A 27,327-nucleotide genomic window follows, 5' to 3' on the forward strand; every position below is an offset into this window, starting at 1 on the left:
CTGATCTCAGCTGAATTATCGTCCCTGACTGATGACAATTTTAAACAAAGTTTTCCCTGGGAAAATTATTATTTATATTCAGTCCATAAGTCCCTCTAATTTCTACCCACCATTCATTCTCTCCTGCTCAAAGACCTCGTGAATAACATTACAATAAAAAAGTAGCCAAACGTCAGAGGAAAAATCGATTTATTTCATAAATATAATATTGATGTAATTTCAACAATGATCTCAAGTTCAGGTAATTACGGAGTTGAATTTTCATGGCCCAATCGATCGATCGTTGTGATATTTCTTTAATATTTTTCAACGGGAAGACTCCAGTCAATGCTCATCAACATCAGTAACACAGGGTTTTATCATTAACATTAAATATCGCACCGCAGCGAAGGCATTTATGCGCTCTCTCCGTATTTCCAAGAAGTCATTCCAATGAAATTTACCGGCCTTCAATATTTTTTTCCTCGTTTCAACGACCGAAAGGCAGCTCGGACAATGAGGTAGTGATTATTACTCATCATCGCGTATTTACATGAATTTTTAAACATGTATAATATAGGTATATTGTCACAGTATAGTTTCTTTTTTTTTCTCTTTTTGAAAATGTTTTCATTGCTCTTAAATTTTAAACGTCCAATAGTCTGCTCGTTAGTGTGATTAAACATCAACGTTTAGTTTCCTCCGTTCAGATCCTAAGCTACCAAATGCCGTCAGCTTCCCGGGCCAAATAATTACAAGCGGAAATATATTAATGCAAAATTCTAGCACGCTTCATCACTTGGTCGGCTCAAGTACACTCGTACGAACTAATTTGCGAACGTGATAAAAAATTAACATACAAAAATGCCTGCTGTAGTCTAAGTGCAAATCGTTAGACTATTCACCTCTCGAAATTAACTTTCGAATTTAGTCAGTCAATGGTTTATTGTCACAGAGTGCGCTAATGCGGGTCGTCAGTGATCGATACGTTTTAAATTAATCGAGATGTTAAGGAATCCTTAAAACATTAGTGGAATGGTCGGTTCACTCGAAAGGAATACCCTGTATAAACTCTAAGGAGGAATTGAAGTCCTGCAGGAATTTATCGAGTGGCAAAAAAATCAGTAATTTGTTTTTAATCGCAGATTACGGAGGACTTTCGAAATAATTTCAGTCAAAAGCCTTTAAGTTGCACAAGAATACTTTTGAGTAAAAATTTACTCATTCAAATGCGTTGGAAAAAATACTCATTTTTTTATAAATAAAATACAACAAATACGAGGATAGATTAGGGTGAGCTTTAAAATAATTCGTAATTCCAGGGTTTCGCCCTGCGGGTACAGGGCACGGTAATAATGGGCCGGTTTAACACATTATCCAATATTCTCAACTTCGCAATGTGGAGCGAAATTGCAGTAAATCCACAATTTTAGTGCCACGCGAGTGTGAAAATTTCCTGCGAAACCCCAATTGGAAAATTTCGCAATTATAACTACGGATATGTCGTGATGTCTGTCCATTTTCATTCTAAGATTACTGGAATGCCTTAAGTGGAGAATTAATGAAACTAAATAATGAGAAAATGACTCTTGATTTCTGGCAGTTGTGTTTACAATTTTGTAACTTCTCGATGAATATTATTTAATTGTGGACGGCGGTGGAATGATCGAGTGTGCGCAGACCCACTATTTTCCCCACAGAAAAATTTATATAAAAGATACAATACGCCATATAGTTTAAATATTTGTCATATAAATTGGACCAATTTAAGATATTTTTTTCTATATTTTTTAAAATATAAATTTTTCCGTGGGGGCCCCTAAGAAAATGCTCCGATAATCAAATTAAATAATGACGATAATGATTGGCGCGTCCTCCTTCAATTACTGGCTGTCTCTTGCTGTCAGACGGCCATTATTTTTGTTTCATATTTCTCAGTAATAAATAAAAAAATATTGTTCATTTCACAGCTCTCGGAGTCGCTGCATGAACCACCGTCCGCCAATAGATCTGATAATCAGTTTCATGTTTTGTTTTTGTTGGTTTTTCTTTCGTTTTTCCTTAGGCCGTTTACACCTGAGCGGGTTTCGCCTTACCGACTACAACCATGAGCTTTTGCAAAAACCTCGTAGTCATTACTGGAACAAAAGAAAAATTCAGCGTCACTGGTTGTCCCCATTAATACCAAGTCCATTCAAATTTACAGTTGATCAATCGATAAAATTCAATGTGCCATTACGGGGGTGTGTTAGTGTGCTGTGAATGCAGTGTATGATATCGTGCAAAAAAAACTAAAGTTGAAACGGACTTTTAGTGGTATCAAATCGTCAACTTTTCGCTTGAAAGTTAGTTTTTTTGAACAGCAGGTGTTCGCGGCTGAATCAATTTTTACACTAATTAGCGCGGGGTAAATCAATGCCATAAACATGCGTGATTGATGAATACAGTTAGACATGTCTTGAAATTCAATCTCAAATCATGTATTCTATAATTATTTATTCAAGGATCTATTCCCCGTATTTATTTCACTCATTTTTTTTCTACTCCATTTTTTTCGAACTTCAAGCCATTTCTAACTGTCTAGGTCTAGTGTATTTTTTAATCTGTAAACCTTAGTCTTTGGTCCAACGACAACCATTGTCTTCTGGATCAATTGAGTCACAGCGCCTGTTGAAATACCAAAAAACGATGAAACTATAAAATTATAAAATTAAACCTAAGGACAAATCAGCATATCCTCTCAAAATAAAAATGAAGAATACTAATAAGGTCATCAAAATCAGACAGAACAACGTTAAATTAATCTCATTAATTAATTAAAAAATAGTGTTATTAATAAATAAATTAAATAAACAATTGTGAGATCTTACCGACACCCTTGACGAAGCATTTCGGCTTGTTTTTCCACGCAATAAACGCGAAGTAAACAGGAACAGCCGAGAATATCATGAGACAACCGTATCCAGTTTCCACAGGACTCGCATACATCGGCACAAGTGTGACAAAAAGTGTCGCAAGAATATAGAATATCGGGAATGCAAGATTGACCTTGATTGGACGAGGTAGATTTGGCTGTGCCCATCTCAGCCAGGGTACGCACAATACCGACACACCTATGCTCAACTGAAAATGTAACAAGTGAAAAAGGTAAGGACGAGGTCGTACATGGAGAAAAAATAGTCTCGGTGGGAATGGTGAAACTACACCAACAATTTTCTCAATCATAACGTTTTTCTGGACGGTAATTTGAGCTGGACACGCCTCAAACTCACCCAAGTAGCAAAACCGACGTAATTTATTAGGGCATTTATGTCCGAGGAGGTCAGGTAGAGCATCGACAGCAGCGCCTGCAATCAAATTAATGGAGAAATTAATTAATGAAAAATTGCGTTCTCTTAAGTTATTAATTTACGAGTTTCATAATTCGGAATTATCTTAAGCAAATAAAAATGTATTATTATTAATATTATTAATAGAAATATACCGGATACTTTCACAGGATAATCCAGTGCTAAATCAACTCATCATCTCAATGCTGAAAAAATAATTACCATGCAGAGAACAGCCGGTGCTGGAGTCAGTCTGGACACCTGAATCATGGTGAGTATTTCAGGCATCTGTCCCTCGCAAGCTCCGGCATAAAAAAGCCTAGACGAAGTCAGCAAAATTCCATTGACAGCTCCAAACGTTGACAGGGCGACAAACACCGGTATGGTCCAGGCCATCACGCCAAAAAGTCGATTGGCGAATGTCTGAGGGCAAATAAAAATAAAAATTATTGCATCGTTACATCGCACGTTGAAGAGATCAAAAAAATCCCTCCAATCAGTCCCTCCATTTTTCACGGTGATTTATTCAACCGGTGATTTATCTAATAGACGATAAATACTCACAACAGCAACAGCTTCACTGGCCAGCACGTCCTTAATGCTCAGAGTCGTGTAAAATGCGACATTAGTCAGTACGTAAACAATAGTTACGAGGGTGCAGGATATGGCAATGGCCTTTGGCAAATTTCTGGAAAAAAACGTTTCCTTGATTTTTTTTTTTCGTGCACTTGTGGAGTATATCGTAACTCATGGATTGGCATCCTCATTACCTTACAGGATCCTTGAGCTCCTCGATGATAAAGTTGAGGTAATTCCAGCCGTTGTAGGCGAAGAGGCCCGAGTAGAAGCTCAGGGCGATGGAGGTCACCTCGGTATTGGTACCCTCAAACGTAAAATGCTCAACGTGTCCTGGAGAAGGTTTAAAATTAAGTGGGTAATTGCAGGGGCCTTCTTGATGTTACCGACAAGTCAGCAATGACAATGACCTTCCGCATGAATTTTCGATTTTGTTAAAAAACTATTATTTTTCATTGATTTTTTGAACGGAGTAAAATTGAACTCTTTAATTGAACTCTTCTCATTGGTTTCAATGAGAATAATTCAATTTCAATTATGATTTGTCGAAAATAAATAGTCAACGGACTCGTCGGTCCACCTGACGAAAAATACAATAATCTCATAATCAGTGTCAATAAATAATGAAAGAAACCACCGGTCACTAAACAAAAGACCCGAACGGTTCCCACATACAACAAAAAAGAGGAAATAAATCCCCTTAAATAGATTCAATTCAGAGATTGTTCTCTATTTTATACGGGCGATGCATTAAAACGTAATTTTTGATTGACCAAATTGTCGCGTCCGGTAACAGGACACGAGACCTGAAAAGGAATTAAACACGTCGGACAAGTGACTTTTATTCTATGATTTCACGGTGAGTGTGTGGGCGAAACAAGATATTTCTATTCTCATCCAACGGGAGAAGTGGAGTATTAGCACTGGGTTTGGGTCAGACACACAGGACCTTGAAAAAATAGTGGACCGAAGGCCACTCCGGTGACATGTGCCGAAGCACTGGTCACCGTGAGTTCAAGGTATTCTTGAATTTCAGGAGTATAAATTACCTCGGCACAGTTGATAACCACCAGCCGCAATTATGACAAACAGGGCTAGTAGTTTGGCGTACGTGAAGACATCCTGGACTCTTGTCGCCCACTTTACGTCCCAGCAATTGACGAACGCTAGTGTACCTGAAAGAATGAAATTTTGTATAAATTTTTCCGAAAGAAAAAAAATAAACAATTAAATTTCTGGGCTTCTCAACGTTCTTGGTTTGAAGTTTTTTGCATTTTATCCTGGGGAATAACTGAAAATCCGCAAATAACAACTTTTTAAGTGGAACCCGACACGATCCTTTTCGTTTTGCAAACATAAATTATTGCGCTGTAATTTTTTCTGCGAAAAAGATGAATATGTATTGGCTCTGTCATCGAAAACACTCAAAAAAACCTCGTAAAGTTGCACAATCCTCTAAAAAATAGGGCAAAAAATTAGAATTCCACTAAAACAGAATTCTTATGCGCGCAGCATCATATCTTAACAATTAAATAATACTTAATTCATTTACTGCCGAGAAATTTTTTAATCACCCGTAAGTACTGTAATTATAAATAACCGGAGTAACAATCTCTCGACGTCGATGCATTTCTCATATTCCCGCCTAAGGGTTAATTTTTTCATCGACTTTAATTGAACGAATTGTTATCTCCCGAGGAAGTTGTATTTAGCATCCAATCGTAATTTAATTACTCCGTTGTGGGTGGTTGTAAGACTATTTGCCAAAGTCCCATGAAATTCCTGCGAGACGTTGCATCATGCATTCCTCGTTATTTTATTATTTATCCATTTGTTATTGTTTCGTTTTTTTATTTCCTCCTCGACCGGACGATGACGCGTTAGATACCCAGTATTCTAATCCGAAAGCTCTTCAATTAATAAACAATCAATTCCCCACTGTTGGAAAAAATTTTCCACGACTTTCGCATCCCCCATTTATAATCCATCATTAATTATAAAATTAATTACTAATATCAACTCCAGGCTATCCCCTGGACAGCTTCGGTCAAACCCCAGACATTTTACCGTATAAATTATATATTATTATTTTTTAAATAAATTTCTGAATTTTTAATTTGAGAAGAAAAATCCCAGAAGGGCGACAGCTGCCACCAATTTTTATGTCATAAAAAATTGAAATTTCGTGTCTTTTAACTCTCCATCGGTCTCGACAGATGACAGAATTCTTATCGACCTGAAAGATTGAATTTTCAATAAATTATTGAGAATTGTTAACGTACATATGCAGACGACGGCGAGAAGCCGCGCAGCGTCATCCGGGGGTGTGCATTCCGGGAAGAATGGCTTCAGGACATAGATACTGAACGTCAGGGCCACTATCGCTTGACTGCAGGGCCTCACTATCATGCACTCCACCCAGAGCCTTATGAAGGCTGCGAAGGGACCGAAGGTCTCCATTATGTAGGCATAATCGGCTCCTGATTTTTTTATCATGCAGCCGAGCTCCGCGTAACAGTAGGCGCCCACCTAACACCGTATTAATGATTTATTATAAATTATTAATTAATCATTATCGATTATCATACGTGAAGAAAAAACAAGAGGAAAAATTGGAGAATAAATTTCTGTTTTAATAAAAAAGGGCTATTAATATTTGAATATAAAATCAAATTCAAATTTAATTTTGATTTGATATTTAATTTGATTAAAGTCAGTCCTTATCAAGAAGACTTTTGTTTATGAAAATATCATGAGGAAAAAAATGAGACAACAAGTCTGATGGATTTATCAGATTTATCGGATTAGCTTTCAGTGTTGTGGGTCTATTGACTTTTCTCCTCAAATAATTAAATATCTAGACGATTATTTGAGCTTATGAACTCGTGGAGGTGAGAGTCATCTCGATGACGAGTTGTTCCAGGTGAAAACGTCGTTTGTAGCTCGATGCAAACGCTCGAAGAAATAAATCACGAGGGAAATTGACTCGTTAATTACAAGGCCAAGGCTTAAGTGCTTAAGTGCATTAAATCGTTTAAAATGTTGCATTGTGGCAAGTTATTAATGTACCATAGAGAAAATTCCCGATGCTGTCCAGACCATGAGTGCCACATTGACACTACCGGTGTGCATAAGGACCCCAGTGGGACTCACGAAGATACCGGAGCCGATGATTGACCCGACGATAACAGTAACACCGTTTATCAGTGACATTTTTGCTTCCAGTTTGATTTCACCGCCCCCATCGGCATTTTCACTAGTGGCCACCGGGTCATACGGGCCCTTTTCTCCTTCCTTTATGCTTCCGTTCTTCGACATGTTGCCCTGAAAAATCCCAAAAACCAAATGGCAACATTAAAATTATTTTAGAAAATTAGAAAAATTCTAGAAACGAGAGAAGACCATTTTTCCTTCTGATTTTTCTAAAAAAATACTCAGGCGACGCTTTTCCATCAGTTGTTCTGATTTTTCTAGTCGGTTGAACAAAAGTTTAAATTTTAACGACATTTCATTTTAACTGGAATGGATTTTATGGAAGAATCATCAGCAGTTGGCTGAAGTTCCAGTTGGAAAGTTTTTTTTTCTATCCCATCAGGAAATGAAGTTAATTTATTTTTCCTTGATATCGTACAGGAGTCATCTCGGCCCTCAGCCCTCAGCCCTTCCCATTCCCCATCTCCTGGAACGAATCACAATTTCATACGTGCCGATTCAACTCTCCACTATTTATCTCCAGCTTCTCCAACTCTCGACGAAAAAAAAACGAAGTTTAGACTCGGTTGGATAAGAATGTCACGGTTCGTCTTACGAAACTGGATAAAAAATTCCAGTGAAAAAACTGGGAACCAATAATGACTGAACATTTCGGAATGTTTCAATTGTGTAACAAGAGAATACATCAAAGAAATTCCTCCATCAACGAGAATTTCCCTTCATCAAATTGTTAATTTATTTCGTTTTATTCCAGTCGATGCCCGGATGCAATATCGAGTCCCGGGAAATGAAGTAAGAACTGAACTGAATTTCCAATATCTCATCTCCAATATTCACTTTTGCTTCGTCCTCATTGTAGGTGGAAAATGCAGTGATGGAAAAATGTTTAGTTTGCGTTTTCCCCAGTAGAATAAAAATAATGATACACGTAAAATTCCGGAGGTTTTTCAAATAATTATTCCTCCATATTTGACTAAATATTTTTACTCGTTTGTTGTTAAGCAATAATCAAACAAATTATTTATCTATGTTTAGCCCTAGTTTATCTCCCACCGTTTATCAATTCAGTTTACTCGCGCCCGGAAAAATTAATCCCGGTGATAAAATGCATCGAATTGTTGTTGGTGGGGCAGGAAAAACCGATACCCTGAGGATTATCAGGGGTCATAAGGTTTCGACGAACCGGAGCATCTCCCACTGCGTGATTTTCACTCCATCATTTCCGTCATTATTATAGGACTCACAAAAAATACCTCCAATAAATCCAATAAATAATTAAACTAATCAACAAAACAATTAAAGACAACGTTCGGTTCTGGAGTAAAAAATTGAACGGACCTGTCACGTGTTTTTTACCCAAATTCCCGAAATTTGACGAAAGACTCGGTTATTTTTCTGATAACATCCCTCGCGGTGGGTGTTTGACCGGTGGAAACCGGACTCCATCGATGAGAAACTATGGTTTCACCCTCGGCCGAGGTGAAAAACCTCGAGGGGTTGGTCTCGCCAGCTGTCACTGTCACGCCTCAAGTGATTTTGCTGTGAATTTCCATTTCCGTATTTTGAGAATTCGGAGTCATTAATTCGGGGATGACGGGTGGGGGTGATATTCAGGAAGGATTGTGGGGCTGTTGCGTCATCCCTTATCGATCCACGACCGCAGTCCAATGCCTCCGATTCCTCCCCTTTTTCATGCCGAAGTGGAAAATCGAATGCTTTGCAGTGAATAACGTCGCGTGTGTCAACATATTGTGTTTCATCGGTGCAATACAGACGATTTGTGTACTTCAGGGCTAAACGCATGACTTTATTGGCTTTGAGGGCATTCACATGTTCCTTTACAGGTTCAAATCATGGTCATATTGTTAAGTGGGAAATTCAATGAATTAAATGAATTATTTTTTAATTATCATGAATGGAAAATTTCACTTGAGCGCAAAAAATAAAATAATGAAATTATGATTAAATTTTTATTTTAATATTCGATGAAAGCTCGACAGTTTAATTACAAAAACGACATTTCAACAATTACTTGAAGTGTTCTAGTAGTCCCCAAGACCAGGGGTGAATGAACTATCGCGAACACAGTCACGCAAACGATTTTTTAATTTCATAAAATCATAACTGTCGTAAATTTCGATTTTCGAAGGAAAACTAAATTAGAATCAATTAATGGAAAATTATAAATAGAACTGGAATGATGTAATTTCTCTTCCATTAGCTCGTGAAATCCCCCGTCCCAACGATCAACCCCCCAAAAAATTGCCATCCATAATTTTCCATTTATAATTGTTTCAATTATAAATGGAAAATTATTAATAATAAATTATGTTCTTTTATTCGTGAAAAATTGCAAATTTCTATCATTCCTTGCCCTTCCCACCCGCATCCTACCCTTTTTTCAGGGTAACGAAACTTGCTGGCTTACAGCCCCGAGGCGAATGCCGCCCCAAAAAGTGTCACAATCACTTGAATCAAGAGCAGACGCAAATTTCTCTCAGCTCTCACACATGAATTATCTTTCGGTTCAACCCCCCAATCTTCGATCAGGTACATAATCACTGAATCTGCGAAAATGTAAAATACCAGCAACCCCTTCGCGAAGTGCGCACGAGGCGGGGACGCGTGTGTGACGCCAACGGGGAAATCAATAACACCACGTGGGCCGAAAGCTCCGTAATTTCGTCGAAATGAAGAGCCCTCACAATCAAACTAATCTGGGGTTAATTATTCACGAGACAATTGCACAGGCGAATAAGACTAAACGAGATTTCCTTTCTCCCGTCCAATTAAAATAGAAACTCAAAAAAAAAATTACTCTTCCAAAATAAAAAATGTCATAAAACAATTTTTTTTTAATTTCTCGTGATTCAAAATAAAATGAAAAAAAAAAGAAAATGGAGGAAAAATAATTTGGAGTGGATCAGGGCTGGACCACTTTCCCCTCTCCCCTCATGAAATAGACCCGAATAGGTGGGTCTCAAATATTTTAAATTCCAAAAATTTTTGATAACATATTTCGAGATATTTTTAATGCAATAAAAAAGAGAAAATTGATTGAATGAATCGGGAAATTACCTGTTGGGTTTTTCCCAAATTATCGGACGAAATAAATATGTCCCAGAGTATATCCACAGGATAAACTTGATTATTAATCTATTTCACTAAACTTGTTGGTGTATTAATGTGTCATGTTAAAACATTAGAGCGGACCTTTCGCCTCGCGTGAGTCGAGGAAAACTGCCCGGTTTGGGGGCTACACAGGGCTCTCTCACTCGCGACGAGTTGGGGCGCTCGATAGGGAAGCAGGAGAGGTGGGGCTGTTGATGCAAGAGTGCAAGGAAGAGAGAATTTAAATTGTTGAAGAAACGGTGGTTGTGTCGGTGCACCAGGGGGAGAGGGGAGAAGTAATAGGCTTCTGCCAATACAGCTTCAAATTCCGGGGTGGAGAGAAAGAGGAGGGAGGATATTTCTCTTCAGTTGCACGGTTTACCTGGGATTCCTGAGAAATTAGTCGTAAAAATGCACAGGAAGTCATTATCACAGCACCTGTTCTTGTTTTTGACACTTGAAGATTCTACGGTTGGAGAGTTATTGTTCAGTGGATTTTAAGATTTTTGAAGTTGAAAAAATTTACCCGATCGTAAAACAATTATTCGAGACGGAGATAATTTGTGGCTTGTGACAATATTTATTGTAATTGATAGGATTGATGTTATTTATTGGTAATTGAAGGTACTGTATAATGTATTAAATTAATATGGAAATAAAAAGGTTCATTAGAGTGCATTAAAATTTAAGTAATTTTGACAATTTAGAGGGATTATTTTGAGTTTTATTGGAGTCTGCTTGTGGTTTATCGTACACTTCGCCTTGAATTCTTTTGACAACTGGTTGGACAGACGAGCCTCCGATAAATGACCTTCAGGCTCATGAATATTTAATTTGTTCGGGCCGATTATTACGATATTTGCCTTCTTCGGCGATCAAAAAATCGTTCAGTTTGAAATTCCCCACGTTGCAGACGACAGACAAGAGAGGCAGTTGAAAATAGCTCCCAAAAATCACGAGTCGAAGTGCATTTCGACTTTTGTAATTTTTGATATCGCATTATTTCGAACTTTCGTGTCCGCGTTATTTACAGCGGCTCAGGTCAATATTTTTACAACAACATTCTCACTTCGAACAGATTTTCTTTTCCGTAGAGAGATCTAATCTTCGCCTTTGGAGCGAATCATCAACTGACGCGCGTAGAACCACTTTTTCGTCTGGAAATGTGATAGACCATTTTCTTTCGATGTGCGTCGTGGAAATTGAACTTGATTTTTTGTTCTCTCCTCTAATGTATGTTCTACCGGTTTCTCCTCCCATCGACGTTGATGCACTCTCGTCTTTTAACTAAATAATCAATGAAGAAGTTTTTTCATTTCTTTATCTGAAACTAAAATACGTAAAATTTTATTTCAAAAAAATTTCTTCTGCAATACAAAAAATGAATGAGTCCCATGAAAGTAAAACCGTTCACCATTTGACGATTGAGCCGGGTTTGGGTTCTCTATTGTTCGTCCGACAAAAAGCGAAGAAGGGGAGCGAGACAGGGACCAGTCACGAACCGAGTACAACCAGGGGGTAGCATTCCGCGTTCTCAAACCTCCAGGTGCCCGTTTTCCCCCCCTGTGCCAGTACAAAACCGTCGAAATTGCGCCTGTAAACGCGAAACATCCCCGCGAGGAGAAACAATTAACAGCCGAGAAAATCATTGATGACAGTGCGATGAGAAAAAATGAGATGACGAAATTTCATCGAGAATTTCATGATTCTCCGAGTGTCAATTGGCGTCACCTTGTCAATGTGTCGAATTGCCAATGATGCAGACTCATTAAAACTCAAGCTGTAGCTCCGAAGAATACCGGACCATTCGGTCACGTCACATCGAATATGAGAGAAATTTTCGAAAAAAGTTTCTCCTCGCTAGAGATTTTCTGTAGCACCACGTGACGATTTTCCCGCCCTTCTATTTTATTTTCCTTTTCAGCTGAAAACTTTCACAGGAGAAAGTATTTTCGAAGGCAAAGTTATCCGATTTTCAATAGAAATTAAATAAATAATATTTTGTCTTCAAGAAAATAAAATAAAATTTATCTTAAATAAAAGTTTCTCTCCAGAAATAAAAATACAGAAATTAATTTGATAGAAAATCGTAATTAAAGATCTGATTGGCCCTTCCATGATGACTCCACGATAGGATACCGATTGTTAACTAGACTAGATATCAAAGAATATTTCCCCAGTTTTGCGGAAAGCACCTCGCAAGGAGAACACGTCCTTGAGACTCCAGCATCCCACAGTCCTCCGAGAAAGCAGAGAGATGAGTCCTCGGTTGGTCCTCCCCGAGTATTCCATCCTCCTGAGGTTTATTAAGAAATGTCAAAGGTCAGCGTGGGATGTAACAATCAATACGAGACGTCTCCAGGGGTCCCACCTCCACATGCCCACCGTGCAATTCTAATCAACAATTGTAAATGAAGAAAAAATAAATAAAAATTGTTGTTACCCTCAAGCCTGTCAGTGACGCTAATCATCGGCCTATAAAATCGGATTGATCGATAATTGCAGTGTTCGATGACACGAGAACGATCAGACAGACATGTTGCAACATAATTTCAATCACGAGGCTGTAAAGTAAATAATCTGCCCACAATAATTTACCACAAACGTTATGGATTTTTTCCCCTCATTTTTTTACGATTTACGATAGTCAACGGTGAAAGATTGCCTCGACAACTTCTCAAACGTGTAATTATAGAGGCTGAGTGTTGGTCAATTATTCGTGCGAGGACTTCTTTGCATGTGAGAGAGAAAAAGGAATGGGACATTTGTTCACTGGTTTTATCCGTAGATCTTGATCTTTATTTTTAGTGAGACCTCTGGAGATGGCGAGAGATCCACAAGATGGTAAATAGAAGTTTTCAATTTGGACACCCTGGTGATAAAAAGTTGTTGAAGAGAAAACTAATTTTTAATTTTTTTCTCCTGACTTTTTTTGTCTAATTATTCTGGACCAATCGAATGTTCTGAAGACCTGAAGAGGGATTTAAACACGAATTAATATAATGAAAATAATAATTAACCATTTATTTATGTATAGAAATAAAATATAACGAGCTGATCTAGAAATATTGAGAGAGATGATTTGGAATTTAAAGAAACTTCAAAGTACATGCAAAGTGCATTCAGCTCCATCGCAATTCTTGTTGTTCCATTTCTATTCATAATTAATAACCACGCGACTGGTATATTATCTACAATAAATCACCGCAAATCATGTTTGAGATTCGAAGATCTGATAAACGTGATAATGGACTAAAAATTACTTTCACGTCATCGGCATGTGACCTGGATGCAAAATTTTGTTGGCTGTCAAAGGCTTCCGCCAGTCATTCACCCATTGACATGCAAATCCCGACTAATCCTCTGACAAATGATTGAGAAGAACAATCATTCCTCGGAGGAGGCATTCGTTGTGATAACGCTCGCGAGGTGAGGGATTCGAGTCACGAGGAAAATGTCAACATAATAACTCAGATAAAACCCTTTGAAGCTGAGTACAAGCGGGTACAAGCGATACGATTAGTGGATTTTGCGAAAAGAGCTCACCTGTATTCACATACGAATCTTTCGTTGTCAGGTGCCAACCGCCAGAAGTGACGGTGGCGTCCCCAACCCCAGTGTTAATATTAACGTGGCGTCGTCCATCTACCGACATTATCCCAACCAAAGTTCCTCCTCATTATGTACATTATCGACTGAGTCAGTCTGCCGCTGGAGCACGTGTTATTGGTTCATAACCTCTGCGAAAACGTCAGTGATTTCCACAAGTGAATAAAGTGCGTAGAAATATTTATAAACAATGGGGAAAACGGGCCCTCGTCTGACGAGTAGAAAAAAAGCGAAGAGATGGCAGAAGGGCCAGAGCTCCAGCTCCAACCCTGAAACGAAGAAACATCGGGAGCAAGCACGATCACGATTTTTTCAGGAGAATCTAGGTAATCTATCACACCATTCCATAATTTTCCTCAGCTGTGAAGTCCCACATGATTAACAACAATCCAGGAAAGTCAATGAAATGCTGAAAAAAAAAATGTCCATCACATCTAGGCTCAACGGGTCTGACCACCGAAAGCCTCCAGAAGCACGACGCCCTCCAGGGCCTCGAGAATCTGGACATCTCCGATGACGCCTCCACCGCCACGACCTTCAAAACATTCGACACTTTCGCGAGTGACTACTCCAATTGTTCCAACCTCTCCTTCTCCCGTTTCCTTACCCACTTCCAGTCGTCCTCCGCCCTTCACAAAGAAATGCTGGCAATCCTAGCGGCTGTCACGGATGTAATCAAACAGAATGGAGGTACAGAGTCCTCGACGGAGTACTACGCAGCCTTGATGACAACCCTGGAGCAGGCGGACACCGAGGAGTCCGTAGCAGCGATCCTCTCTCTCCTTGGGATGGGTCTGAAAACCGTTCCCAAGAACGTTCTCAAGCTCCAGTTCAGCAAAGCCAGTCATATCTTCTTCCAGGTACATTGTCAATCGATTTTGTAGGAAGATTCGGCACAATTATCACAAAGTTTTGTTCTAGTTAATTTTCAGTTGCCCTAAGATTTTTAATTGTTAGACAATAAATATTTTGTCAACAGGTTCTCACGAAATTCGCAGGCAGTGAAAACTTCTTGATCCTCCGCCATTGCATCGGTTGCCTGTCGCATCTTCTGCGTGCCCAGGAGCCAGCGGTCTGGTCCAATTCATCAACCCTCCAGGTCCTCGACGGGATTCTCGCTTTCACCGTTCACACAAAGCCAAAAGTGAGAAAGGCCTCCCAGCACGCCATCTGCGCCATACTCAAGGGAAGCGACCTCATGAGGACCGATGATCCTCCAGCTTACCATCCAGGAGCTCCCCAAGTCGCCAAACATTGTCTCCACCAGTTCGAGACTGCTGGACAGCCCGGCACCATCACCACAACCCTCCACATCCTGACTCTGTTAAAGGACATTGTCCATCAGCTGCCCAAGAGTTACGTAAAATCCGTCTGCGAGGGATTGCTCAGGATAATGACCCTGAATAATCCATTGGTGACTTCCTGCTGTCTACAAACACTCCACAGTCTCTTCGTCTCGAAGCCCCCAGAGAGTGTTCTACCTCCCCAGCTGAACGCTCAGATTATCAACGCCCTTTACGATTATCAACCAGCCCCAGGGGATACACAACCCACTCTAGCCTGGCTGGCGGTGATGCAGGAAGCCCACTGCAACCTGGTGAACAACTCCCTCTCTCTTTGTGGCGCCAATCTCCCGAGGATCGTGGAGAAGAGTTCGGAGCTCTGGTTGTCTGATAAACCAGAAGTCGTCAGTGCTGCCTCACACACGATCAAGAGTCTCATTCAGGTTTGCCTTGGGCCAATGTGTCAGGATAACGCTGTTGCTGAAGCTTACAAAGTGCCCTTGGGGAAGATCATTCAATTGGTGCAGGGAGGGCTGAAGTACCAGTTCAACTCAGCCTGGCACCATGTCCTCCATCTGTTAGCTGTACTCTTTCAAACAGCTGGAGGCACTTGTCAAAAAGAATTGTCTCCAGTGCTGGTGGAGCTCGCAGAATTGAGGGACTCGTATAAATTTACCTACAATTCTGAGGTGGAGTACGCTGTTGGGGCGGCTGTAAAGGCCATGGGGCCAGAGCTGGTGCTGGAGAAAATTCCCCTGCAAATCGGTGGAGAAGGGATCGACCTGAGAAGAAGTTGGATGCTTCCAGTACTCAAGGACTGTGTCAGTAAGTCGTCTCTGGGGTATTTTGTCAGTCATATGCTGCCACTGGCTATAATGTGCGAGAGGAAATCCAAGGAGCTGAAGGAACAGAATGATGGTGTCGGGTCTCACAGCCACGAGCTACTGACCTCCCAGATTTGGGCTCTGCTTCCTGCTTTCTGCAATGATCCCAGGGACGTCAAGGAGAGCTTCAAGGATCTTGCGAGGATTTTGGGAATGGCCATCAGCGAGAAGAAGGAGTTGAGGCTGTCGGTGATGGCGTCGTTGAGAAAGCTGATTACTAGGGCTCAAGAGGGCCAGAAGATGGAAGATGTGGAGACACTTGCGAAGTACGCGAAGAATTATATGCCTCTGCTCTTCAATCTTTACACAATAAAGCCCAGCGGTTCCGACGACGAAGGTCAACGTCGCGCGGCCTTCGACACAATTAAAGTTTACCTGACGATCACCCCAAAAGATATAACAGGCGAACTCTTCGACAAGGCATTGGAGAAACTGGAGGCCGAGGGAACTGATGAGTTTACGAAGCAGAGTGTCTTCGACCTGATTCGCATAGTGACGGAGTTCACCGATAGAACACGCCTGCAATCCCTCTACGACAAGATCGTCCCACTTCTCCTGGAGAGCAAGCACCCCAAGGACCAGAAGAAAGCCTACAGATTCCTGGAGGAGATCTGTGGGAATCAGTCTGAGATTTGCAAGAACTACATCTTGGAGAATCGAAAGACAATTCAGAAGCTGATAATCACAGCTACCGAGAAGGTCTGCACAACGAGCAAAGGCGCACGTTTGCGGTGCATATCACACCTGGTGGAGAGTCACCCTCAGCTGGAGAAGACCAAGTTCTTCAAAGCAATTATTCCAGAGGTGGTACTATGCATAAAAGACTTGAATGAGCGATGCAGAACGACTGCCTATCAACTGCTCAACATAATCGGTGATAAATTTCTGGACGATGCTGACAAGTTCAGAGATTACGTTAGCCTTCTGGTGGCAGGAATGGCGGGGAGTCCTATATATATCAGTGCGACTTTGCTGGCTTTGGCCTCGCTGACCTACAAGTACAATGGAACTGTGGGAGTGACGACACTCAAGGAGATTCTGGGGCACACGTGCGTCCTCATGGCAGGTCCGACCAGGGAAATAGTCCTGTCAGCCCTGAGTTACATTAAAGTGTACTTGTCCACCCTTCCAACGACAATCGTTGGCCCCAGTCTCGAGGTGATTGTCCAGGGGCTCGTGGGAATGACCGAAGACTGCAAGAGACACTTCAGGCAAAAGGTCAGGGACATCCTGGTGAAACTGGTGAGGAAATTCGGGATTGATTCCGTCATGGGGTTGATTCCAGCCGGGGACGATACGATGCACAAGCGTTTGAGAAATATCAAGAAGATTGAGATGAGGAAGCAGAAGGCTAGGGAGGAGAGGAAGGCCAAGGGCCAGGACGACGATGAGGATCAAGAGTTCAGTGTCAAAAGAATGCCAAAGAGTGTCGAGGAGATACTGGCGGATAGCGATGAGGAGTTCGATGATGAGGGTGTGGAGGAGGCCAAGGGGAAGAGAAGCAACCGGAAGACGTGGATTAAAGAGGGTGAAGATGAGATCGTGGACTTTGCCGATGCCTCAGCGGCGAGGAGCATCACGGCGACGAAACCTGGGGCCGCCGGAAGTGTTGGTAAGGCGAAGGGGAAGGATCATGGGTTCAAAACCGCTGAGGATGGACGGCTCATCATCAAGGACAGTGACGATGAGAGCGACGAGGGCAGCAAGAAAAAAGGGAAGGGAAAGAAACTGCCGTTCTTGGGGAGCGACTCTGAGGATGATTATCAGGAAGACGATGATGACAAGTCAGTTGTGTCCATGAAGGAGGTGAGGAAGAAGAGGAAATTGAGCGAGAGCGATGCGGGTAGTGTTGCTACATCGAGGTATCGAGCTGGAGGAATAGGAATTCACAGGCCGGTTAAGGCTGCGAGGATTGAGAAGGCACCTGGGGCGGAGTTCAGGTCGAAAAAGGCACCTGGGGATGTCAAGAAGAAGGGGAAACACGATCCTTATGCTTATTTACCGCTCACCAGGGCTTCCTTGAATAGAAGGAAGAAGATGAAGAGTACTGGGAAGTTCAAGAATGTTATCGGTGGCTCGAGGAAGGGGGCGCAAGTGGGTGACCAGGGGAAGAGGCGGAAGTAGATACTCGTTGTATATTATATAGAATAATGAAAGTGTTGAAATTTGTGTGATTACCCATTTCTTTAGGGAATAAACATAGTTTTGGAGGACGTGATGTTTTGAGTTATTCTTTCCGTGTTGCATTTATTGATTTTTTCGATGATTACGAAATCCAGATTTTGTATTAAAAATAGAACTAGTTATTACTGATATACTGAACAGTGAGTCAGTTGCACTTTGGCCCATTTCGTAAATGACTATCCATAGAATTATCGTTAAAGGGAAGTGGATAAAGCGTATGCAAATGAAGAAAAATTAGTTTATTACGTTGGTCGTACATTAAATAATTTAATAATCGCCCTGGAATCTCAATTAACTCCTGAAACATGGAAAATGGATCGTTAAAATTCATTCTTGCATTTGATTTACTATTTCAATATTTAACTAAAAAAATCAGTGTCTCTAATTATGTTTTTACAAATAAATACCAATTTTTTAAAATCACTATAATTTAAATAGAAGTAATAATGAATAAAATAAGATGAATATAGTCCTAGAAAATGCAAAATCATTACTTCTTTGGAAGCATAGGCTCAAGCTCTCCAGCCTCATTCATCTCCCTGACAATGTCCAGACCCCCAAGAAGTTCCCCGTTGACGTACAGCTGAGGGTACGTCGGCCAATTGCTGAACTTCTTCAACCCCTCCCTGACAGTGTTATCCTGAAGAATATCGAACGTCTGATAATCAGCACTGAGTGAGTCGAGCATTCCCACTATTGTCCTCGAGAAGCCACACCTGGGGTTTTTGGGGTCTCCCTTCATGAAGAGCATGCAGGGTGCCTGGTTGGTCAGCTTCTTCAGCCTCTCCTCGAGGCTGACTTCGGGCTTTGTGACGTATACAGGAGCTGAGCCCTTCGACGAGTGTTCCTTGATCTTTTCAACGAGAACTGAGGGATTTGCTCCATCTACTCTGTCAATCTCCATGAAATCCTTCATCAGAATCACCGTAGGAACAGCTGTGATTTTGTACCTCAGTGAGACTTCCGGGAGGTCTTCAGCTTCGACCTTGGCGAACTGAAGACCCTTGTGGTGATCGGATTTGGCGAGGTCGTCCAGGACCTCGTTCATTTGGGAACACTGGTCTGCCCATGGTGCGTAGAAGTGAATCACAAGAACATTTCTCGATCTTCAAAGAAAGAAAACATTTTTTCATCTCCGCGCTGTCAATTTTTCACCTCCACTTGATTTCTATTTCAGTTTTGTACAGTTCGTGTTACCAATAAATTAAAAAGTTGCTCTTGAATGAATTGTCTATGTGTTTTTTTGCTAGTCTTCTAGTCTGTTCAAGTTCTGAACAAAAAGGACCAGTTCATAACCTAGCAAACAAAGAGATAAGTCACTTTTATTCATCAATAAATTTTTCTTTACTCTTCCTGATTGCTCTGATCCCCGGCAATGACTGAGACGTTACAAAACCCTTTTTTCACTACTTCGAAGAGGTTATGACGGCAGTCCTCACTGGTTTTCCCACAAAGTTAGGATAATACTCACTTGATAAACTCGTTGAACTCCTCAGAAGTCGCGACATTAGTCACTGGCATTGTCTGTCGAATGAGTTATCCCCTAGCAATATCAGAGAACTGTATTTATCGGTTAAGACACCGGTGAACACTGCAGAGGTTCGTGGAAAACAAGAATTCAAGGGATCGCCATGTTATTATCAGCTAGCTTTGACGTCACATGTGTGAGTGTACCTTGGCTGCCAATACGAAAACACGTGTGCAGGGGTGTCAACATTTCGTGGGAGAAAATCGTGTTGAAATTCCATAAAAAAATTTAATTACACTGGAAAATAATTCTGAGAATATTCATAAGACTTCACGTGGAATTTCCATGCAATTCCCCACAAAAGTTTATTTTTGATGCACTAAAATTTAATGTTAATCGACTCGCATTGAATAATTCCCTCGAATTAATTTATAAACATAGTATCAGGGCGCCAGTCGGCGTTGCAGCGTCCCTGCCACCAGGAAAAAGCACCAATGAACCGGTGGTGCTCCGGTAGTACTCGCGATACCAGTGGAATAATCCAATGATCAATCAGGCACCGTTCTCCAGTATCACGAAGTCCAAACAGTTGCTCCTCAAGTTCTTAGTCAACTGCTGACACGCGAGTGAGTCAGTCTCCCCTGACGGGAGAACTAGCTGCTGATTGAAAGAAAAAAATAGCCTCAACAACTGGTGGCAAAGACCGAGGGCAGGCAAGTGTCACAGCAAAAGTGGAGTAAAAAAATTATACCGAGAGACTGGAGGGAGTTGAACTGTGTAAAAAAGACTTTTCAAGACAGATGCTTTCGCGCGCCGTCACGTGCGGTGGAGGTTTTTTTTGCTACCGGTTACACGGACAATGTCCAAATTGTCACGTACAACCGCCCTCGAGTTCATATCGAATTGGAGTACCGATGAGGTTGTTGAGGTGCTGAAGAAAGTGAGTAGATTGTTTAATCGAGGTGAATTGCCACGGCTGTGTCGTTCGTTGCTATGAGTGCGGGGGTGTGAATGTCGAGTAATGTGATAGTCTGTGGATTGACAGGGGAATTTCGGTGTCAGCTGTCACCTTCATGGGAAATTGGGGATATCATGTGGGAGGGAGTGAAGGGAATCAAAATTGAAGAGTCATTTCAGACGATTTTCTTGGAAATTTTCTTATTTATGAGAAAACTGATGAAAGCAGTTGGACTGGACGGGAGGGTCTTCTTTCGATTAGGAAACCGTGCCAGGAAAGGGGGTTACCCCACCCTATTTTAATTATTTTTACTTCCAATTGGAATTCAGCACCAAATTTCTACAATAATATTCGAATAGAATTTTTTGAAAATTTATCCTCCACGTGAACTTTCATATATTCACAAGAACATAATTCTAAAGGGAAATAGTTCCTTCATTCTACCAATTTCCTTCCTGTTTTTTTCTATCTCAATAATGTTTCTGTTCCTGCATTTCTTCCTTGTTCGAATTTCGCGAGTTTGACGTAGAAATATGGTCTCAACCTTAATTACGGAACGGGGATAATCCAATTCTTATGAAATTGTCATCAAAGACTTCCTCGTTTCATCAAAAAGTCACCACAAACGCCTTAAAATCTCCCTTTCAAACATGAAACGGAAGCTATTCGCTTATTTAATATCCATTGCACAATTCTTCGGTCTCTGGTATCCTGAGAATTTCGTCGGCTCTCCGGGACTTTCCCATGTGCATCTCCAAGAATTTCTATTGCCCTTTCTATTTCTATTCAAATAGATGGAAATGTCTGCCAACTGCGATGTGGGTGGACCGTAACCGATTTTTTTCCAGTTCATTGCACCCGGAGAAGTAACGATGCGATTAGCATAAAATTAATTTGACTTCAAAGACTGGAGAAATAACTTCAGAATGAAAAAAAAATTGTGAAAATCCACTCTGCCATTTTCCAGTTATTTACAATTGCAGGCAGCCTGGTCAGATTAAAATGTTTACCCCGAGGATAAGAAATAAATACGTTTGATGCAAGTTCAATGCTCTTGGAATGCGTGCACACCTGTGCATTCCTCGAACAAGTCATAAAAATAAACATGATTTATTTTTTTGCATCAGAATGACCTGGGAGAGTGCTGTCAAGCGATACTTAAACGACAAATCGACGGTGACGAGCTGCTGGTGAGTAAAAAAAAGTCACTTTGTAGAATAATTTTATGGGCATTGCAGTGCTACTGCGGTTCGAAAGTTTCACGGAGCGAAACTCAAATTTCACTGGGTACAGGCTCTCCAGACGTGGCCCGCATAAATGGGTAAATGAGAACAATCGTGAATCATAAGAGCCCTGAGGAAACTAATTGGATAGTAGATGATATCCATTCATTGTATCCGATTTTTGGTGCCCCCTGAATTCTGTAGGGAAGTGGTAAATCGAGATATCTTAATGACTTATCTCTCAACTGAGATTCCAGAAATATCTCCGACTCTATTCTCCAACATTAACAATTGAAAAAAACATTAAATTTTTAAATGAAAACAAATGTCGTTCTTTCAAATTATCTCTTCAGAATAAATTCCAATTCATTAGAAGTTGATGCTCTGGAGCATGTAGTCACGTCGTTATATTTTTTGCTGACTTTTGTCGGATTTTTATTACACTCAAGCTCTCTTTTTGCCGGATGGCGCTTCTGATAACGCGAGGCTTCCGTCTGCCCCGGTGACAAGTCCTGAAATAATTTTATTCAACTTGTGTTCTCGTCCCCCTCCGAGTGATGCTAATGCGAGTAATTAAGTGACGTTTTTTTTTTTTCGTTTCAGCACTTGACAACTGGTAAATTAGCACTCTGGAAGAGCGATTTGTCACGTGATCAAATATGGTAAGGAAAAGGAGGATTCATTTAATTTGAGGAGAGAATGGGAGACAGGAATTTGCGATGATTTATGTGGGATTTTTTGGCTGCAAAGGGGAGTGATAACGATAAAATAGGATTTCTTTTCATTTGACCGAACAAAACAAACCATAGTAATAATTCAAATTAATTAAATTTTTGCATTCAATAATTTTATCGCTTGTGATTTTTCGTCTACTTCCAAGGACTCTCTGGAATTTCGTAGAGGCAATAATGCGATCCCCAGAGGATTACGTTCCACCATCCCCTTACCGCCCCCCGGAGGAGGCACTGAGCGATTCTGGCTCCTGGGGATCAGATTTCGATGACCACGAGGATCATCCCGAGGAGTCCTGGGCCCCAGTCACCCGGCCAACGCCCCCGACCGAGCGTAATGCCAATTTTCGCAACAGTCTCGCCCTGTTTGAGCACAACGGCCAGCCCCCGAGTAAAAAAGTCTCTCCAAAAGCCCCAGAAACCCCCGAGAGCATCTACATGAACTGTCCCTCGGACGACGAGGACACAACGTACATAAACGTCGAGCCACAGAAGCCGCCCCCTCCCCGGACACTCCCCCAACTGCAGAGCAAGGTCGATACATCGCTCGCTGAAAAATTGAACGAAGAGCTGAAGCTGACGATGCAAAAAGACAATTCCACAAGAAAACCTCCCGAGATAGCACCACGACCCAATCCGCCCCCTTCACTGTTCTCAAAGCGGCCCCAGATGACACACCCGAGGCCCCAACAGATCGTGAAGAAACCCATGCCCCCGCCCGCGAACCCCAAGAAACTTCCTAAGGTCCCTGATCGCTCGGACGAATTACCCAGACCTCCCAAGATGCTCAGGAATTTTGATTTGGTAGCCAATTTACCCACTAAAACCGAGGAAAGTGACGATGACTATGAGGCCATCGATGGCCAGGTGGCACTCCAGCATCAGCAGAAATTCGGAAGCAAACAGTCGATGCTGGGATCCGTGGAGAGCATCTACAAACCGTCGAGCAGCACTACGAGTCAGGAGAAGGAGGATGATTTCTATGAGTGCATCACCGAATCAGTTGAGTTATTATTGTAAACAAAAACAAAGTACTTCATTTTCGTTTAATTATCTGATTACTTGGTCGACCATACCATAAATAAAAAACGATTGAAAAATGGATTAGTTCTTCAGTCCAAAAATTACTGAAAGCAATTGTTTGATAGTTACAATAACAAATAACAAATGAATTTTTTTTATCGTAAATTTGCTTTGATATGTTACGATATCTCTCTGACATCGTAAGATAATTCTCGGCCAGTGGATCAGCGGTCAGATTGATGACAGCCCCACAGGTGTATATTAATTCCCATGACATTTCGCAATTACAGCCGGACGACAATGCATATTACGTCCAGCCGATATCCTCTGCGGCTATCCTAGCAGGTCCACCTCCACTGCCGCTGAAGCCGACTACACCTGATGCTCCACCCCCCTCAAATCCGCGGAAAATGAGTCTCCCGTATGGTTCGTACTTCTCACATTTTCATCACGTTCTTTATTTGTTCATAAACATATTTTCCAATTTACTAAAATTGTGGGGAAAATTGCCCCAGTTTTATGCGCCATTTTTAGACAAAATAACCCAAGCAAAAACCTTTGGAAAAATCCAGTGGAATTTTTGATAAAATTTTTAAAGGCCTCGAACTAAAATTCATTGCAACACTTCATGCGTGGAGATGCCTTGATCCGCAATATATAATTCCTAGTGAGCGCCCCGAGAGTACAGAGATACAGAAATAAGAGAGGAGAGAGAGAGAGAAAAAAAAAATTGGCAACACGTGGAATGCAACTGGTGGTACTGCCACTTGAGATTAAATTTTCGAGGGAGTCAGTGTGCCCTGGTAGCACTGGCTATCCACTCGACTCCTCAGTGATACGACAGCCATGAAGTACACGGAAATTGTTCCCCCGGATCACTCAAAGATCCCTTCGTAATTAATCGATCATCATTAATTTGCAATGATAATGCCCACTGGCATGTGTTCATGCTTCTATCTCCGGATAACGAAACGTTTACTGGTCGGTTTGACCCGGCGTCTGACGAGCGAAGTGACTGACATGATCGTGAGAATCAAGAGGACCATCTCCAGGTGCTGCTCCACGGAGAGTGAACTATTTGAGCCTCCAGGTAGCCTTTAAGGCGATGTGATTGAATTTATTCTGGGACTAGTCGAGCCCACATGCCGAGGGACCACCGGAACGATTTCGGGGAGCGCCAATCGGACCTCCTCAGTTACCTCTCAGTGCTCGAACTAGTCAGATCGCTCTTTGCAGTCGTTGTCCTCCAATTAATTTTCCACGATTAATTATTAAAATCGCTCCGTTTATTTATTTATCTTTTCTGCCTTGTTAAGCTTTTGATAAGAGTTTTTGTCGCGTCGTCCTGACATTTTCGCGAGTCGAGGTTTCCAGGGATTGAAATTTTGAAATTTTGAAACCCCTAATTTCGTTCTGTGAATTTTGATCGCTTTCAAATTCATTGCGTTTGAATTTTATCGGGAGAATATGGCATCCCTTATCGATCCAAAACGAATTACTACGTTGAACAACGGTATCCGGAAACAACCCTGTTTTTCCGAGTACTTGACACAAGCCGCACTCACGCAGGCGAGATTAAACCTCTCGAGTTAGTAATTATTAACAAAAAAAACCAGTTGAGACTATTTTACGTGGACATATTTTTATTCACTCCTTATACCAAAATAGAAAATTAATTGAAAATTTCATTGATATATATAACAAAATATTTCATGCGCATTTCTTGGAATTTTCGCAGAACGTCCGCTGGAGAAGAAGCAATCTCCATTGCATCATTACGGTAGCAACTCGTCTCTGTCGGAGATGAGAGCTACGAGACCGCTCCCACCGCCTCCTGACAGACTGACTTACGTGGATCAACCCTGGTTTCACAGCATTACCCGAGAACAGGCCAATGCTCTTATTAAAGAACGTGAGTGCAGCATTGCTGATGAGTTTTTAAATTTAGAGATATGAATTTCAATTGATCACCCGATCGCTTGCGCATTACGATTAGATTTATCAGGCAGTGAATGATGGAAAATTGAGTTGTTGAGCTTCCCCACTGCAGTACTAAATCTAACTTTATCATATCATCGAAGCTAGGGCTTCAGGAAACACAAATGAAGAGATATCTCCCCAGGCAAATTCGGAATTTAATGTATTTCACGTGACTAACTTTCAAAATTATGATTCAGGTCCTCACAAAGGTTATTTCCTGCTGAGGCCTTCAAACACAAATCCGAACAATCCATTCGTCCTCACCCTGTGGTTCAACGACGGAGTTTATAACGTACAAGTTCGGAAACGCCCTGACAACAGGTAAATCCTCCGCAAAATAATAAATTAAAAAATCAAATCTGATGAATCAGCGGATTATAATGATGTATTAATTAAAGATACGCCTTGGGATCGCCACGAGCCCAAGAGCAATCCTTCACGAGTGTCGAGGAAATAGTGCAATTCCACTCCCGTGAGGAGCTTCCCCTGTGCAGGGGACGTGTACAAACTGGAAGCACATTGCTAACGGATACGCCCCCGAAGAGATCGAATTCCTGAATAATAAAGTCACGCCGCTCAATCAAAGCCCAACGACGCTGGACTGATCTCATCATCGTCGTCTCCACCTAATTCACCAATTTACGACTGATTTTTAATGAATCCCATGTGCCTTGGTGTCGTGACCCGCGCACTGTCACTTCTCCATGACTTAACGCGAATTCATCGTTTCGCTTGAATGTGAAAATGTCGCAGGTCTTCGTCACAATTCAATTGTGTCCATATTTACTTAACTGCGAATTTGTACATTGAGTAATTGAGACTACACCTTGGAGCTTTTTCTAATAATTTTATTGAGTATTTTTAAGCTTTTGTTGAGGTAACGCGTATGCTAAGTTTCAAAGGAAAATTTAGCAGATTTGATAGATAAATTTTTTACATTGCTATTCGTTTTTTCATGGAAATACTCGATAGATTCTATAGAGAACATCAATAGAATTTTTTTTTTCTTTACAATTTTTCTGTTGAGGAATTTTTTACAGAAATTTCTCCGCTCGAATATTTCAAATTTTTGATTCGATTTTTAAATCAAACGGAACGAAAATATTTGATTGAAAAAATTCAGTAGAATTCTACTGTCCTAATTATCTGAAGATCTTTGTAAGAAATATTTTTGTGCACAGTTATTACTGAGCTCTGCTTTTATGTACCTAAATGCTACCGACCGTGACAGGGAGAATCGTTAAGTGTTCAAAACAATGTAATATTGCAACCACTGGACATATTCATATCCGGAGATATTTCTTAAAAGAGAAAATCGAAAAATCGCCCATTGAATTGGGGCTGAAAATCCCTTTCGACAAATTTTTTTCATTCACTCCAGTTACCACCAAACATCTCTCAAACACGCGACGATTCACAGCAATTTTGATAAATATGCATTTACTTTAGAATAAAGTATTTTATATTTTATACACGTCGATTTACACTTGTGATTGTCGCTGAATGTTCAAATGAAAAATTAGTAGGATTATTTTCATGTGATAATCAGAGGGAGGGCCGGAGGGAAGTGGATAGAGATTTTAAGAATATTGAAGAAATAAATGAGTATGTGAAGCCTTTATAGTTCTGATTATTTTATTCCCACGATTTTCACCAGGAGTTTCATCGTCGTTCATACGCCACCACTACGAAATTTTGCGGTTGAAGCCGCTCTACAAGCGTCAGCAAGTTCCCCTACAACCTCTGCTCAACCTTATCAGGCTGTTACAAGCCACC

The 27,327-nt window shown here is 41.0% G+C and overlaps 5 protein-coding genes across 10 annotated transcripts; 2 read left to right on the top strand and 3 right to left on the bottom strand.

The window, feature by feature from the left end:
- Nucleotides 1-172: 172 nt before the first annotated feature.
- Nucleotides 173-10,332, bottom strand: LOC135168834 (large neutral amino acids transporter small subunit 1). Of its 3 annotated transcripts, XM_064133410.1 has the most exons (11): nucleotides 10,176-10,332; nucleotides 6,954-7,208; nucleotides 6,167-6,413; nucleotides 4,934-5,059; nucleotides 4,079-4,217; nucleotides 3,873-3,996; nucleotides 3,531-3,731; nucleotides 3,252-3,326; nucleotides 2,850-3,102; nucleotides 2,591-2,646; nucleotides 173-2,117 (listed from the first exon to the last, which is right to left on the bottom strand). In XM_064133410.1, the coding sequence occupies exons 2-11, from the start codon at nucleotides 7,200-7,202 to the stop codon at nucleotides 2,115-2,117; spliced, it is 1,473 nt and encodes a 490-aa protein (XP_063989480.1). In that variant the 5' UTR covers nucleotides 7,203-7,208; nucleotides 10,176-10,332; the 3' UTR covers nucleotides 173-2,114. The 3 variants fall into 3 exon arrangements, with proteins under 3 accessions (XP_063989480.1, XP_063989477.1, XP_063989478.1); XM_064133407.1 differs by lacking the exon at nucleotides 2,591-2,646; XM_064133408.1 differs by lacking the exons at nucleotides 2,591-2,646; nucleotides 10,176-10,332 and adding an exon at nucleotides 9,492-9,626.
- A 231-nt stretch (nucleotides 10,333-10,563) lies between these two features.
- On the bottom strand, nucleotides 10,564-13,880 carry LOC135168887 (uncharacterized). Of its 3 annotated transcripts, none has more exons than XM_064133492.1 (4): nucleotides 13,755-13,880; nucleotides 12,404-12,602; nucleotides 11,623-11,802; nucleotides 10,564-11,538 (listed from the first exon to the last, which is right to left on the bottom strand). In XM_064133492.1, exons 2-4 carry the CDS (start codon nucleotides 12,498-12,500, stop codon nucleotides 11,504-11,506), a joined length of 312 nt encoding a protein of 103 aa, XP_063989562.1. In that variant the 5' UTR covers nucleotides 12,501-12,602; nucleotides 13,755-13,880; the 3' UTR covers nucleotides 10,564-11,503. The 3 variants fall into 3 exon arrangements, with proteins under 3 accessions (XP_063989562.1, XP_063989564.1, XP_063989563.1); XM_064133494.1 differs by lacking the exon at nucleotides 13,755-13,880 and adding an exon at nucleotides 13,472-13,718; XM_064133493.1 differs by lacking the exon at nucleotides 13,755-13,880 and adding an exon at nucleotides 13,322-13,465.
- On the top strand, nucleotides 13,804-18,197 carry LOC135168799 (RRP12-like protein). The gene is made up of 3 exons (XM_064133331.1): nucleotides 13,804-14,143; nucleotides 14,256-14,677; nucleotides 14,797-18,197. Exons 1-3 carry the CDS (start codon nucleotides 14,008-14,010, stop codon nucleotides 18,106-18,108), a joined length of 3,870 nt encoding a protein of 1,289 aa, XP_063989401.1. The 5' UTR covers nucleotides 13,804-14,007; the 3' UTR covers nucleotides 18,109-18,197.
- Nucleotides 18,198-18,388: 191 nt separating this feature from the next.
- Nucleotides 18,389-19,840, bottom strand: LOC135168872 (glutaredoxin 3). Of its 2 annotated transcripts, none has more exons than XM_064133475.1 (3): nucleotides 19,640-19,840; nucleotides 18,663-19,274; nucleotides 18,389-18,466 (listed from the first exon to the last, which is right to left on the bottom strand). In XM_064133475.1, exons 1-3 carry the CDS (start codon nucleotides 19,687-19,689, stop codon nucleotides 18,460-18,462), a joined length of 669 nt encoding a protein of 222 aa, XP_063989545.1. In that variant the 5' UTR covers nucleotides 19,690-19,840; the 3' UTR covers nucleotides 18,389-18,459. The 2 variants fall into 2 exon arrangements, with proteins under 2 accessions (XP_063989545.1, XP_063989546.1); XM_064133476.1 differs by lacking the exon at nucleotides 19,640-19,840 and adding an exon at nucleotides 19,366-19,560.
- A 331-nt stretch (nucleotides 19,841-20,171) lies between these two features.
- LOC135168830 (lymphocyte cytosolic protein 2-like) lies at nucleotides 20,172-27,170 on the top strand. Its single transcript, XM_064133399.1, has 8 exons — nucleotides 20,172-20,576; nucleotides 21,722-21,784; nucleotides 22,421-22,479; nucleotides 22,698-23,550; nucleotides 23,862-23,997; nucleotides 25,310-25,483; nucleotides 25,749-25,872; nucleotides 25,950-27,170. Exons 1-8 carry the CDS (start codon nucleotides 20,496-20,498, stop codon nucleotides 26,107-26,109), a joined length of 1,650 nt encoding a protein of 549 aa, XP_063989469.1. The 5' UTR covers nucleotides 20,172-20,495; the 3' UTR covers nucleotides 26,110-27,170.
- The last annotated feature ends 157 nt before the right edge of the window (nucleotides 27,171-27,327 follow it).

Source organism: Diachasmimorpha longicaudata, chromosome 13 (assembly GCF_034640455.1).
Source record: "Diachasmimorpha longicaudata isolate KC_UGA_2023 chromosome 13, iyDiaLong2, whole genome shotgun sequence".
In the NCBI taxonomy this organism is placed as follows: Eukaryota; Metazoa; Arthropoda; class Insecta; order Hymenoptera; family Braconidae; genus Diachasmimorpha; species Diachasmimorpha longicaudata.

What these genes read in the sequence shown, in the direction of transcription:
- LOC135168834 (XM_064133407.1), bottom strand. Translation starts at nt 7,202, where the DNA reads ATGTCGAAGAACGGAAGCATAAAGGAAGGAGAAAAGGGCCCGTATGAC. An exon ending in TCTCGCCGTCGTCTGCATAT is followed by an intron (nt 5,060 to 6,166) that starts GTACGTTAACAA and finishes TCATTCTTTCAG; the next exon opens with GTACACTAGCGTTCGTCAAT. An exon ending in CCAGTGAAGCTGTTGCTGTT is followed by an intron (nt 3,732 to 3,872) that starts GTGAGTATTTAT and finishes ATTTGCCCTCAG; the next exon opens with ACATTCGCCAATCGACTTTT.
- LOC135168887 (XM_064133492.1), bottom strand. Translation starts at nt 12,500, where the DNA reads ATGGAATACTCGGGGAGGACCAACCGAGGACTCATCTCTCTGCTTTCT. An exon ending in GGACGTGTTCTCCTTGCGAG is followed by an intron (nt 11,803 to 12,403) that starts GTGCTTTCCGCA and finishes TCGCGTTTACAG; the next exon opens with GCGCAATTTCGACGGTTTTG. An exon ending in CCCGGCTCAATCGTCAAATG is followed by an intron (nt 11,539 to 11,622) that starts GTGAACGGTTTT and finishes TACGTATTTTAG; the next exon opens with TTTCAGATAAAGAAATGAAA.
- LOC135168799 (XM_064133331.1), top strand. Translation starts at nt 14,008, where the DNA reads ATGGGGAAAACGGGCCCTCGTCTGACGAGTAGAAAAAAAGCGAAGAGA. An exon ending in ATTTTTTCAGGAGAATCTAG is followed by an intron (nt 14,144 to 14,255) that starts GTAATCTATCAC and finishes CATCACATCTAG; the next exon opens with GCTCAACGGGTCTGACCACC. An exon ending in CCAGTCATATCTTCTTCCAG is followed by an intron (nt 14,678 to 14,796) that starts GTACATTGTCAA and finishes TTTTGTCAACAG; the next exon opens with GTTCTCACGAAATTCGCAGG.
- LOC135168872 (XM_064133475.1), bottom strand. Translation starts at nt 19,689, where the DNA reads ATGCCAGTGACTAATGTCGCGACTTCTGAGGAGTTCAACGAGTTTATC. An exon ending in GAGTTCAACGAGTTTATCAA is followed by an intron (nt 19,275 to 19,639) that starts GTGAGTATTATC and finishes CTTTCTTTGAAG; the next exon opens with ATCGAGAAATGTTCTTGTGA.
- LOC135168830 (XM_064133399.1), top strand. Translation starts at nt 20,496, where the DNA reads ATGTCCAAATTGTCACGTACAACCGCCCTCGAGTTCATATCGAATTGG. An exon ending in TTGTTGAGGTGCTGAAGAAA is followed by an intron (nt 20,577 to 21,721) that starts GTGAGTAGATTG and finishes TTTTTGCATCAG; the next exon opens with AATGACCTGGGAGAGTGCTG. An exon ending in TTGTCACGTGATCAAATATG is followed by an intron (nt 22,480 to 22,697) that starts GTAAGGAAAAGG and finishes TCTACTTCCAAG; the next exon opens with GACTCTCTGGAATTTCGTAG.